The sequence below is a fragment of the Anabrus simplex genome, chromosome 1 (assembly GCF_040414725.1).
Source record: "Anabrus simplex isolate iqAnaSimp1 chromosome 1, ASM4041472v1, whole genome shotgun sequence".
NCBI lineage: Eukaryota > Metazoa > Arthropoda > Insecta > Orthoptera > Tettigoniidae > Anabrus > Anabrus simplex.
The window spans coordinates 174580003-174593181 of NC_090265.1; the positions used below are offsets into that span (position 1 = coordinate 174580003).

Consider the following 13179-nt stretch of genomic DNA (forward strand, 5'->3'; position numbering starts at 1 on the left):
CCTAGGTTAAGCCAATCAAATTGAAGTCCTGGATCAGTGAATATTTTGACTTCAAATTAAATCATTTATATCTCAATTGAGTATGCATGTCCAAGGCAGTAGAAGGCTTAGATTTTTCTTGTAATGGTAATATTGAATATCATACGCTAAGAATTCTCGACTTTTTGTTCATTTCTAAAATAATGCAAAAGCATAAATCTATATATATAGACTCAACTTTTCGTTTAACAAACAATTTTAAAGACTTCTACTACCCGTAATCTCGGCACTAGATGGAGTAGAATGGTTATACCTACGCCCGGCCGCCTTTTCCCCGAGGAATTAACCTGCTACTCATTTTTGGTGTAGGCTGAGTGAACCGCAGGGCCATGTGCACTTACTAAGCTTTATGCATTTAACTGCTACAGGTTCTTGCGAAAGTTCTTACTGCATTTGTTCCGACAAGTGAACAGAGAAAACTGTTGTAGACTTAGATGTATGTTGCCAAAATTGCAAAAGGCAAAATTGCATTCAAAATTTCATCGACGTAAAACTAATTAAGTTTTGGTCTTAGTCTTTTCCTGTCACCATCCGGTGCTATATTTATCTAGACAAGATGTGTAGAATTAGTCAAAATCTGACTTGCGTTGTACTTCTTTACTGAAACAAATGGTAATCCATAAAATAAGCTGATCAATTGTTTTATTAACATTCAAGGTAGGTTTGTATTTTCCGACTTCGTAAATTAACAGATCAACGACGAGAAAATACAGTTATTGTGTTAATTGACGCCGGATACGTTTCTCGGATGACTGTTGTGATAAATGTGAAAATAGATCTTATAGAGTCTTGTATATATTTTTGACATATTGTTCTTCCCCGTAAATGACTGGAGATAACAACAGTGATGCGCAACGAATGTGTAAGTGAGGATATATAGACCCATGTGGAAGACTGAATTTTCCACCACCTATCAGTGTTTCATCGAGAGAGGGTGTGGTACATCTGAATTTCATGTTGATACAGAACTGTATGGGGAAAGCAACTCAATACTTCGTCAATGTTGAGAAAAAGACTTGTAGTCAGGAGTTAGTGGTGTGATTAGGAGAATAAAGTGCATATCTAAGAATAATAGATATTGTTACGTGCCAGCCCTGTCGTAGCCTCCTCAGGCACTTCTTGGAAGGGACTAGTGAGTCAGACGAGGGAGCTCCCAGCCGGCCTGGAGAGCACGGCCGGCCTTTTCGGTTTTTGTTCTATTCGTCTGGTAAGATAATATTTCGTCTGTAGCCGAGTCCCGAATATTCCAGTACTTTATCACCAGGATATCTAAAGGAGGCTAGACGTGAACAGAGAGTCAGTGTTGGAGTTCGGTAGTTGGACTGAGGCGGCAGTTGGCTACCGCTAGTTTCCCACCGGTGTCAGGGTATCTGAGTGGCGTACGGTGTGTGTACTGCCGGAGTGGAGTGCTGTACGTGTATCGACGTGTGGTGAGCGATTGGTGCTTGACAGCAGTAGTGCTAGTGGTCATCTGCACTCCGCCGGATTCAAGAGTATCGTCGCGTTCTGCGCAAAGTACTGGCTGTGTACTGCCTTGGAGTACTGTATATGTGTGTGTATACTACCGTGGATAGTGTACTACCTTGGAGCCAGTGTGCGGAACAGTGAAGGTGTGTGTAGTTGGAACAGTGCTAACTCGTTGTTTTGCGGAATATTGTAGTGTCGGCTAGCACTGTTGTGCTGTTGCTGTTTACTTGTCAGTGCCAGTGTTCACTGTGTTTCAATGCGTGAATCACTGGACTTCTTTCTGAGTCGAACCAAGGGACTATCATCGTGTGTTTTGGGGGTTAGCAGCCTTGTTTACGAACCTGTCTGCGAAAGGTTGTTGAGTGTAAAGTGACTGAGAGTGCGCCCCAAATTATTGAAAAACCTGTTAGTCAGGATCACCATCTGCCAGTCCGGCTCCATGGCTAAGTAGTTAGCATGCTGACCTTTGGTCACAGGGTCCCGGTTTCGATTCCCGACAGGATCGGGAATTCTAACCATAATTGGTTAATTCCGCTGGCAGGGGGCTAGGTATATGTGTCGTTTTCATCATCATTTCATCCTTAGTACGAGGCGCAGTTCGCCTACCCTGGCGAGCCGAACTTGTCCTCGGACGACCCAGGCACAAAAAGCCGTACGCCATTTCATTTACCGTCTGCCAGATAATACGCGCTAGCCGGGTCACTTACTGTGGAAAGCAGAGACTTTGTAAATAGATAGCAATTAGTAGAATCTGGTCATTCATTATTGAATAGAATTGCGTGTATTAATTTATATCATCCAAAAATTAATTGGAGCGATGTATTATTCGTAAAATTGTAAGCAGTAATATTGTATCTTGTATTGTGTATCGTAAACACGTCATCCTGAACATTACTCTACTTGATGATGTTTCTTTTCACAGGTCAGCCGTCGTCACCATGTTTTGGGTGCTCATCTCCACTGCTGCAGTTTTATATTTCCTCTATACCTGGATGACCATGAAACCTAAGAACTTCCCACCAGGTAAGATTCAATTAGTCTGCCCTGTTTATTTACATTCTGTCTATAATGACTGTTTTGTCAAAGCGAATCTAGTTAATCGATTAATTAACCGAGTTTTTTAAACATCCTTCGAAAAGTACGAGCAACATTAAAAGGAAAATTCATTCGTTATCTTGAAATATAATACCTAATTGTTCAAAGCATTTAATTTTTAATGTGTTTTTGAACAATATATCAGCCTGTCGTGCCTGCTGCATAGGAAATACAGCTAAGAATTTATGTTCCAGTCCGCCTCTGTGGTGTAGCGGTTAGTGTGATTAGCTGCCAGCCCCGGAGGCCCGGGTTCGATTCCCGGCTCTGCCACGAAATTTGAAAAGTGGTACGAGGGCTGGAACGGGGTCCACTCAGCCTCGGGAGGTCAACTGAGTAGAGGTGGATTCGATTCCCACCTCAGCCACCCTGGAAGTGGTTTTCCGTGGTTCACACTTCTCCTCCAGGCAAATGCCGGGATGGTACTTAACTTAAGGCCACGGCTGATTTCTTCCCTCTTCCTTGTCTATCCCTTCGTATCTTCCCATCCCCCCGCAAGGCCCCTGTTCAGCATAGCAGGTGAGGCCGCCTGGGCGAGTTAATGGTCATTCTCCCCAGTTGTATCCCCCGACCCAATGTCTCATGCTTCAAGACACTGCCCTTGAGGCGGTAGAGGTGGGATCCCTCGCTGAGTCCGAGGGAAAAGCCAACCCTGGACGGTAAGCAGCTTAAGAAGAAGAATTTATGTTCGAAATTAATAATAATAATAATAATAATAATAATAATAATAATAATAATAATAATTTAAGGTTATTTGGTTAAAGGCCAGGTACCGACGGCATCAAAAGAGAAAAGATAATGCTCCAACAATAAATGGCGCAAGAACAGCGGAAGTTGGCATACAGAATCGCCGTACGGAATCGTGTCACGGATTCTAATTTGGTGACATTTGTCTTGGTGGATGTGCTACCAGAAGGGTTAGTACCCCTATATAATGGTGAAAGTAAACCACCATGAGAAATCAGAGAAGCTATACTGAGAGTCAACTCAAGACCTTAGCGGTCCCTTTGATGTTAGTCAGACTTCTGGTCGGTGAAAAGGCTTCCGCAGCGCCAAATAGTTCCCTAGGTTTGTTACTTGTTCCTGAAGTCAGGAGCTTCCTTCAGTTTGGTTAGATATTCTGGTGAATTGACTTGATGAATTAAAATTTTTGCCCTGTATAAATTTGGAAAATATATCACAGGTTGTATGTTATTCGGGTTCGTTACCAACTCTTATATTTCATACGTAGATGGCTGTGAATAGTTATTGTTCTCAGTGGTGTATGTAGCAAAATAATAATAATTTAATATGATATTGATATCTTATTGCACTGTGTACTTAGTAAGTTTGTTCGAGTTCATTCCACTGTTGATAAGTTCGCATAATAGGTGGGACGTTGAAGATGGATCCAAGAAAACTGTTGGCAATACTGGCTGCAACAGCGTGTTCACTGTTCGGTATTCATAATGGCTGCCAGCTGTGAGCAAGACGTATGTGATGCTGTGTCGCTTGAGTTCCCTGTGAAATACTTTAAAGCTAACAAAAGTAGAGGAAAATAAAGTAGAAAATCTAAACCAAATTGTTTTAAACGTTTACAGTAGCCTACGAGATTAGAATCCACTGTGGACTGTGGAAGACGTGAAAAAGTCCGCGCAGCTGATCGGCATTTCTGTGTACAGTGTTTACGCCGTTCGCTTGGAATGGAAAATCCAAGTCTCCAAGGAAAGAACGATGTGTCAGCTCAGCACTCGCCGTAAATAAAACAGGAAGGGCCTTAACACGGTATGGGAATAGGATCCTTGGCGTATTCGATAATAATAATAATAATAATAATAATAATAATAATAATAATGTGTACTTTACTTTATATTCGTAACCGCCCTCTACCTACAGAAATGTTGTCATGAGAGGATCATGAGTTCGTTTTTACCTTCCGAATGACGAGACTACAATATTTACAACATTCCTGGAAGCATTGTATTTTGCAATCCCACTCACTGGTGGGTTTTTCAGCTTTTTTAACTATGAGAAACTGCCACCGACAGTCGTCGCACGAGAGCGACATAGTATACGTATGTTGTAAGTCTCCATGTGCCTCACACAAATCGCATTATGAAACAAAAATAATTCTTGCTTCTCTTGCCTCGGAATTCGTCAGTAATCTGTAGGTTTTACATGGTCAATAAAGGAATAAATAGGTATGGTACGTAATCAAAGTACAGCTATGTGAAAGGCAGTGATTTCGTTTGATGCTTCACTATTTCAGAATGAAGTACTGTACTTGTCAGATGGACGCACGGCGTTAATGATAAGGCGGAGATGGAGAACGGCGGCGAGACGGGAAGGGGGAACAGGGGACGTGCTCACATGCGGAAGGATACTTTTCCTAAGCTCTAAACTTGAATTTCAGTATAGTCGTATCAGTGTGATTGTACAGAGTGAAGTGAAGTGAGTTACCATGCAGCATCGTACTGAGGCGCAACTAGAAGGGTTAATGCAAACCACATAATCTGGCTAAGGGATGTAGTTTGGTTAAATCGGTGTACTGAATGCCAATAACGTCGCTTAGGCCTACATTAAATTGTGCAACGATGTCGCGAGCCATGGGAACATTCTGGACAACACACGCCGCCGATAAAGCACTAAAGATCGCCGGTGAACTAGTAGATGACTGAGTCATAATCAACACAATGACCACTATCCGGAGAGCGATTCTGACTTCACCAACTACGAAACCCGATGGATAAGAAAATCACTACGTGTAATTTAGAAATAAATGTACTTGAAATAAAGTAAGACAGTTCTGTTTCCCCACTGCATATTCTAAATACCAGAATGGACTATTATTGATGGAGAGGGGTGGATTTCCTCACAAATCAGACGAAATCTCTGTAAATTTAGAGAGGTGTATATAAATGTTGGAATCATAAGAGAGCTGATAAATAGTTTCCCCATTTACAACGCAATATGATGTAACATTTTTCGACCTACGTCGTCAAATTTTATGTAATGGCCCTTTTAATGCTCTTCAGTACGAAAGGATACAGGACAGCCGTCGTGGTGATGGTGGTTCCTATCTTTCTCTGGGGGGGAATAAATCAATCATCATCGATCTGAATTTAGGGAAGTCGCCCAGGTGCCCGGAGCTATTTCAATTGATCACCGAGTTTTTATTTAATTATTTCAAGAACTTGGAAATTTGTAGAACATCTTCGCTGATAACTGATTTCCTCTTTCTATAAGCGATTATTTCCCTAAATTTGTGCTATTGAATTTCAATTTTATTACATGTTATGATCTTTCCTATGTTGAAAAGCTCCATTTAAACTTATTCCTGTACTAATACCATTTCTCGCCATCTCTTTGCTGACACCTTGGAGCATATCGTATAGTTGAGTAGCTAGTCTCCTTACTCGTAAGTCTTTCCAGCCCGAAGTTTGCTACATTTTCGTAACAGTATTCTTATGTCTGAAGTCACCCGAAACAAATCGTACTGCTTTTCTTCGGATCACTACCTGTCCTCGTATCGAGTAATCATGGTGGGGGTCCCATACATGTTGCTCATCTCCATGTTCTAAGTCTTTTTGTAATCACAATCTTATAACGTACTTACTTCTCTATACAGTATAAGATCATCCGCTCCGTGATCACTTATACCATTTATTAGTTCAGTTTCTATTTAGAGGTCATATAGTTTCATCAGCACCACGACTAGGAAAACCAGACCAGTTGGCCGTGCGGTTAAGGGCGCGCAGCTGTGAGCTTGCATCCAGGAAGTAGTGGGTTCGAAAACCACTGTCGGCAGCCCTGAAGATGGTTTTCCGTGGTTTCCCATTTCCACACCAGGCAAATGATAGGGCTGTTCCTTAATTAAGGCCACCGCCGCTTCCTTCCCATTCCCAAGCCTTTTCTATGACATCGCCGCCATAAGACCTATCTGTGTCGGTAAAGCAAATAGCAAAAACAAAAGCAAAAAAAACGACTAGGAAATTTTCTTTGCTAGTTGGTTCCATCACTTCCTAATTCAGCTGTCTTTCCTTCTGAGATGAACTCAATTATCATTTGTTGGGCATGTTTTCTGTCATTATATTCCCAATTAACCTTGATACCGAAGATTTATCTCCTACACCTGCCCTTTCATAATCTCTCATATCGTAAATTCCATGGAGTTGAAGTGGGCGAGCCGAGATACGCATTCCGCGGTGTAATCTTCTCGGGCCAAGAATCAAGTCGTCCAACCTGTGGCGTGCAGAAGCTACATGTTGAGATGGAGCTCTGTCTTGCATAAAGCAATCGGGACAGTCTCAAATCGTATCAAGCTCTGGTAACATTTTATCCTTCAACTTAGGGGCCGATGACCTTCGATGTTAGGCCCCTTAAAACAACAAGCATCTATCCTTCAACTTATTGAGTTTTTCTTCAGTGCTCGCTGATTCAATGAATAATGGACCAAAATATTCCACCGATACACCATACCACAATTTTCGATAGCCTTGCCATTGTTTGTCTATGATCCAGCTGGAGAATGTGTTAGATCAGTCGCTGATATTTTATTAGTTTACTCTCCTGCATTACCCTTGTCGGGGGTCATCACATCTTCCAGAAAAGGAGGATTTACTGTTAGTTGTCGCAGGAAATATTTACTTATCTCAACCCGCTGGACAGATTCGCCCTCCATGAGATGATGCCGAATATGCAACTTGTAGAGATAGAATTATACGTTTTTCCACATGTTCTGATTCGTGGTTCGGTAAACAACTATTTTGGAGCCCGCATTCCTCACTACTCTTTTGGATTAGTATGCAGCTTGGCAGGCACAGAAAATCAGGCCTCTTCATCACTAGGCAGTCTACCAGAACGTTATCTGTGCATAAATAGAACAATAGCATACAACCAGTTCTCCAATTGGTACAGATGTTATAGTCACCTTACACATTTATTATGTACCTGATTTTCATTCTTTTGCAATTCCCCGCCATAGATTTCCTAACCATTGACGTAACCATGTTGAAACACTGGATCACGAGCGATCTCCGAAGTTAAACAACATTAGGCATGATTACCAGTTGAACTGAGATATTATGTGCTGTTGGCTGTAGGAAGAGCGGAAAGGAATTGGCCAACATACAACATTTAAACTTCGACTCAGGATGGCTGTTCGGTGGTCGCTGTTCTAGATTGTGACATTGACTAAGTCACCAACGTCCAGCGTATGATAAGGCTCTGGGATCATAGTGAATAGACTACCGCGAAACTGCGAAATCCTGTTGAAAATGCAAATCCTAAGCACAATATCACTGCTATTAATTAAAGGATGTTAATTAAAAATAAAAATTAATGCATCTAACCAACGTGTTTTCTATTTCAGGTCCTCCATATCTTCCCATTGTTGGGTCTACGCCATTCATAGCAAGGAAACATTTCCATCTGACGATGGACGACCTGGGAAAGAAGTATGGACCCGTCGTCGGGCTATTCACCCCAGACAGAACTATTTCAGTGAGTGATCCTTCAACGGTACTGGAGGTCCTTAGAAGAGAAGAGTTCCAAGGACGTCCAGACAGTTATTTAATTCGAGAACGCAACTTGAATAAGCGTTTAGGTAAAATCCGACCCCTTCAGTAATAACACCTGAATGCACAATTAGCTATCGATGAAATGTACGAGTTATATTACGGTACTTGTTACACATTAAATGATTTTATTAATCTTTAACAGGCATCGCGTGGAATGATGGCCCTGACTGGGTGGAGCAACGGCGATTCACACTGCGTCACCTGAAGGAGTTTGGTTTTGGAAGAACCAGCATGGAACAATTTGTTATTGAAGAATTTGAAGAACTAGAAAAAGAACTAGAGAACAAAACTGTCCAGGTAAGTTACTTTTATTTCACACCGGTTGTTGTGTACCCGTCGTTGACGTGTTAGTTTTGTAGCAGTGACTTCATCTAGCGGAGATATATATCAGCTGAAGAGATGGGGCCCGCCTTAACTAACAACAATAGTCAGACAGTACAATATTACTGTCACTAAGTTTAAGGCTCTTCGGACATTGTAGGCCATCACAATAGTAAAAATTACACTGTTCAATGGCGTCCGCCTCCGCTAGTGCTTGAGAGACGAACTCCTCCACTGAGATGATAATAATAATGTTATTTGTTTTACGTCCCACTAACTACCCGCCACTGAGATGTGCAGGCGAAGGGTGCACCCTAACCGCACATGACATCCTAACCTAACGCTGATCTCATCACGAAACCTACGTTAACCTCACCTTACAGGCCCAGGCTTAACCTATCATCTGACTCATCACTAGAGATGAGAATTATAGGCACTAAAACAGTTAGAAAGGCAGGCATATAGGCTCTTAAAATAGCCAAAATAGGCATGTAATTAGTCAGTAACGCGTAAAATAGGCAACAAAATAGGCATGAAAAAATTACTTAAAATTTAATAACACACTCAATTACTATAAAATGAATTTACAACAAGCAACTTTCAATGTTTTCCGGTAACAATCTTGTTCTCAACATCACATGAAGTGATCGGACAAAACTTCAATGAAGCCACTTCATCCAGTCGTGGTTCCATTGTTTCATCTATCTCACGTCATAGGACCCTGGTTACTTTTACCATCCTCGATTCAGGTGCAGGACCCTATCGAGCTCTTCGCTGACAGAAGCTACCTTCCCAGAGGTTCGGTCAAAATTTCACCTGACATCTTCCACAATCCTGAAAGACTCCACCAGGTGCATGCTACTCATCTCCAACTCGGTGATTGCTCCCGGTAGCTTGTTAAAGTTTGCCTCTAGGAATGCTAAATCGGATGGAACCGATGGGCAGGACAAGGCTTTCTTAGTTTCTCTTATGCAGCCAGCATCCACTTCATCCATGGCCTGAATGACCTGCAGGCACTGGGCAAGTCAGGGCAATAAAATAAAATCCTCAGAATTGGAACAGTAGTGTACCTACTTCTCATTCACAGAGAAGATTGAAAACATAGGTTGAATCTAACTTGCTGTTTACTGCCAAAGACGACATTTTAAACTTATCGATAAGTACAATGACTGCAGGTAATTCTTCCACATCGTTGAGGGACATGCTATTACTTTGCTTACGTATTTTCTTAAAAATTCTTTGAAAGTTGGATGTTCCAGTTAATGCAGGGGGATATTTGCTCCCACCGTTGCAGTGCATAGTTCGGAAGAAAATTGTTGTTGGTCACTGTTCACAAAAGACTGGTAGAAAGGCTGCGTTGATACTGCTTTCTGTTCTCGTATCAGATGCATCACAGTATTTCTGTGTTGATCTTTATGGTACTTTTGCACATTTGATCTAAAAATAATAAAATTGACTTAAATTACAATGTTCCTATGTCTTAAATGCCTACAGTTGGGCCAATTGGAAATAATGCTTAGTATATATCATGTATTTCTTTCATAAAAACTGTTAGAGATGATATTTCCAGAAGTTCAAAACTTTAAAGCAGGAGCTACGAAATTCAAAGATTTCTCGGTTATAATTTGGCATGATAGTGTCGAGCTCACGGGGTGAAAAAGTAATAAAAATGACGTGAAAAGACACCTGAGTAGCGTAGAGGAGATATCGTTTCTTTATGCTTGCCAGGGACCCACCAAGCTGCCCCTAGCAGTATTTTTACTTATACAGAATAATTAAAACAGAGGCACTATAAATCTTAGATTTGTAAAAAAAAATGTTGCTATTCGTCGATTTTTGTCAGCCGGATTAGCTGTCATGAAGACTATTTTCTGTTGCCTGCAATAGATCCTGCATCATGTGTGCCCACAAGGCTGCGACCTTCATTGAAATTTAGAATACCGCGTAATTTGAAATTATCGTGGCATGCGCCCATAACCTTACTTTTATTACAATTTATCAAGACACTAGGGGGTGCCAGAGGACTGTTGGCCTTTTCGTGGCCCTAACCTGGGAGCTTACGTCCCTCAGACTCTCTTTGCTTGCCCCCCGGCGTACGGCTACTAACTGGACCTCACCAATCCAGACCAACGTTCTTTTCACCGGCCTGGTGTTGTAAAGATAGTCTTGGCAGCCTTGTAAAACACACTGTGACGTCATCCAAGCGGTACCATGTTGTATCTAGCGTCTGTGACATCGTCCTAGCAGTGCCAAATTGGGTCTGCAACCTATGTTTCGCGCAGGCTTAGCGGAAGCATAACAGAGTTTACTCGAGCCTACACATAAGTTTGGTGAAAGTTATTCACTATTTTTTAAAAGAGAGTTTTAAAAATTGCATTTTAGTTGTAGTCCGCATCTGTGGTGTAGTGATTAGCGTGATTAGCTGCCACCCCCGGAAGCCCGGGTTTGATTCCCGGCTCTGCCATAAAATTTGAAAAGTGGTATGATGGCTCGAACCGGGTCCACTCAGCATCGGGAGGTCAACTGAGTAGAGGTGGGTTCGATTCCCACTCAGCCATCCTCGAAGTGGTTTTCTGTGGTTTTCCACTTCTCCTCCAGGCAAATGCCGGGATGGTACCTTACTTAAGGCCACGGGTGCTTTCTTCCCTCTTCCTTGTTTATCTCTTCCAAACTTCCTATCCCCCACAAGATCCGAGCCGTGCCATGTTGTATGTCTAGCCTCTGTGACATCGTCCTAGCCGCGCCAAATTGGATCTGCAACCTATGTTTCGTGAAGGCTTAGCGGAAGCGTAACAGAGTTCACTAGAGCCTACACTGGAGCAGGTGAGGTCGCCTGGGCGAGGCACTGGTCCTTCTCCCCAGTTTAATCCCTCCGACCCAAAGTCTCACGCTCCAGGGCACTGCCCTTGAGGCGGTAGAGGTGGGATCCCTCTCTGAGTCCGAGGGAAAAACCGACCCTGGAAGGTAAAGAGATTAAGAAGGAAATAAAGAAATCATTGTAGTTGTAAATCTCTATCTTAACAGGAAACGAAACACAGTTCAAAATACTGATTTTTAATTTTCATCCACTCTGTGACAAGAGACCACCGGCATTCTAACTCCTCGCCCAGTAATTAAATGATTATTTATATTTTAGCAATATAAATTATTGAAAGTTCACGACTAATGCAGCATTGCAACAAAACAACTTGCCACAATACATAAATTAATAGGCCTATGAATGCTACAATGAAATGCGATCGTAGTACTCAATCATAAAAAGGACAAAAGAGCAAATGAACTTGCCTCCTTACTGCAAGCTTGGCAGAAGACTACCCTTCTATCTCTAGTGAAATTGGGATCCCCTCTGATCCGCTGCTTCAGCCAGTAGGACTTCGACGATTTTTATTTGGGCATTGCCGGGGACACCTTTCTTCTTCTTCTACTTCTTTACAATAAATCACAACACGTTCTGAAGATAGACGCGTACGCGTACAACAGTTCGCGTTGAGAGGAAGGTAGGGGATACAGGTTGTGCAACATATTTCGACGGTGATTGGTTCTCGCAAATGTCTTAGGGTGTTGGAGTGGTTGAAGGTTTCGAGGTCAAATTGTTCCTTGTTTCTTCTGGTATAAATTTCCCAAGTACTATTTCTGGTGACTTCCGAGAATTCCCGTTCTTGTTTGTGGGTTAAACTGATATTGAGAATCGGAAATATAATTCTGTCCAGCACACCAGCTAAAATATAATGAATTGGAAGGAAACCGGCGTCTTTAAAATACAGTAAAAGGTATCAAATAGGCAATTATATACCAAATAGCCAAAAAACCCTGAATTAGTCAGTTATAGGCACAATAAAACCAACGAAATCTAGCTTAAAAACCCTAAAACGGATTTATATCTCAAAAGCCTACGTTTCTGAACACAGGAATAAAATAGGCAAATAGGAAAATTCTCAACTGTACTCATCACTTAGCTTCACCTTACAGACCCAAATTCGACGACCGGGCTAACAGCATAAGAGTACCAGCTTAAGCTTACTGGCTTGGATTATTTCCCAGGTTGAATCTAACAGCCCTACTGAGCAAGATTGATGGTATTATTGCTTTTATAGGGCTAACTGTGGAGATTTACCTCAGGGGCTCACGATTTGTAACTTTGTACCTATTGATCTTATCCGACCCACTCTGGGGAGCTGAAACAAGGGCTATTACGAATATGACTACTATACATTGCTCTTATGGGGCTAAATTTGGTGAGCTACCTCAGCGGCTTACAACTTTCAACTTAAGACCTACTGGTTTTAACGGACTAACTCTGGGGAGTTGACGCAAGGGCTACTGAGTAAGATAACTGACATGGGCTGTTATGGCCTATGGGGCTAACTCTGGAGAGCTAGCTCAAGTCCTCACATATTGTAACTTAGGAACTATTGGTCTTATAGGACTAACTCGGAGGAGCTGACAAAAGAGCTACTAGGCAAGATGGTTACTAACTAGACATAGCTAACTCTGGAGAGCTATCTCAGGGAGTTACAACTTTTAACTTCATGTTCAAATCCTTGGGTCACCTCGCAGATTCAAGCTCAACTCCTTGGCTAACTTTAACCTTACAAGCCCAAATTCGACTCCCCAGCTAACCTCGCAGACTCGATTTCGACTCCTTACCTATCCCTAAACTAACAGGCCCCGACAAATTTCGCAGCCTCGAGTTCGACTCCTT

At 42.0% G+C, this 13179-nt stretch overlaps 1 protein-coding gene across 1 annotated transcript in view; it reads left to right on the forward strand.

The window, feature by feature from the left end:
- The window catches only part of LOC136863563 (methyl farnesoate epoxidase), a 78394-nt gene that overhangs the window by 27091 nt on the left and 38124 nt on the right, over positions 1 to 13179 (forward strand). The window contains exons 2-4 of the mRNA XM_067139946.2: positions 2429 to 2529; positions 7949 to 8182; positions 8299 to 8453. Of these exons, the coding sequence (XP_066996047.2) occupies positions 2445 to 2529; positions 7949 to 8182; positions 8299 to 8453 (474 nt within the window). The 5' untranslated portion in view covers positions 2429 to 2444. The remainder of the gene's footprint in view (positions 1 to 2428; positions 2530 to 7948; positions 8183 to 8298; positions 8454 to 13179) is intronic.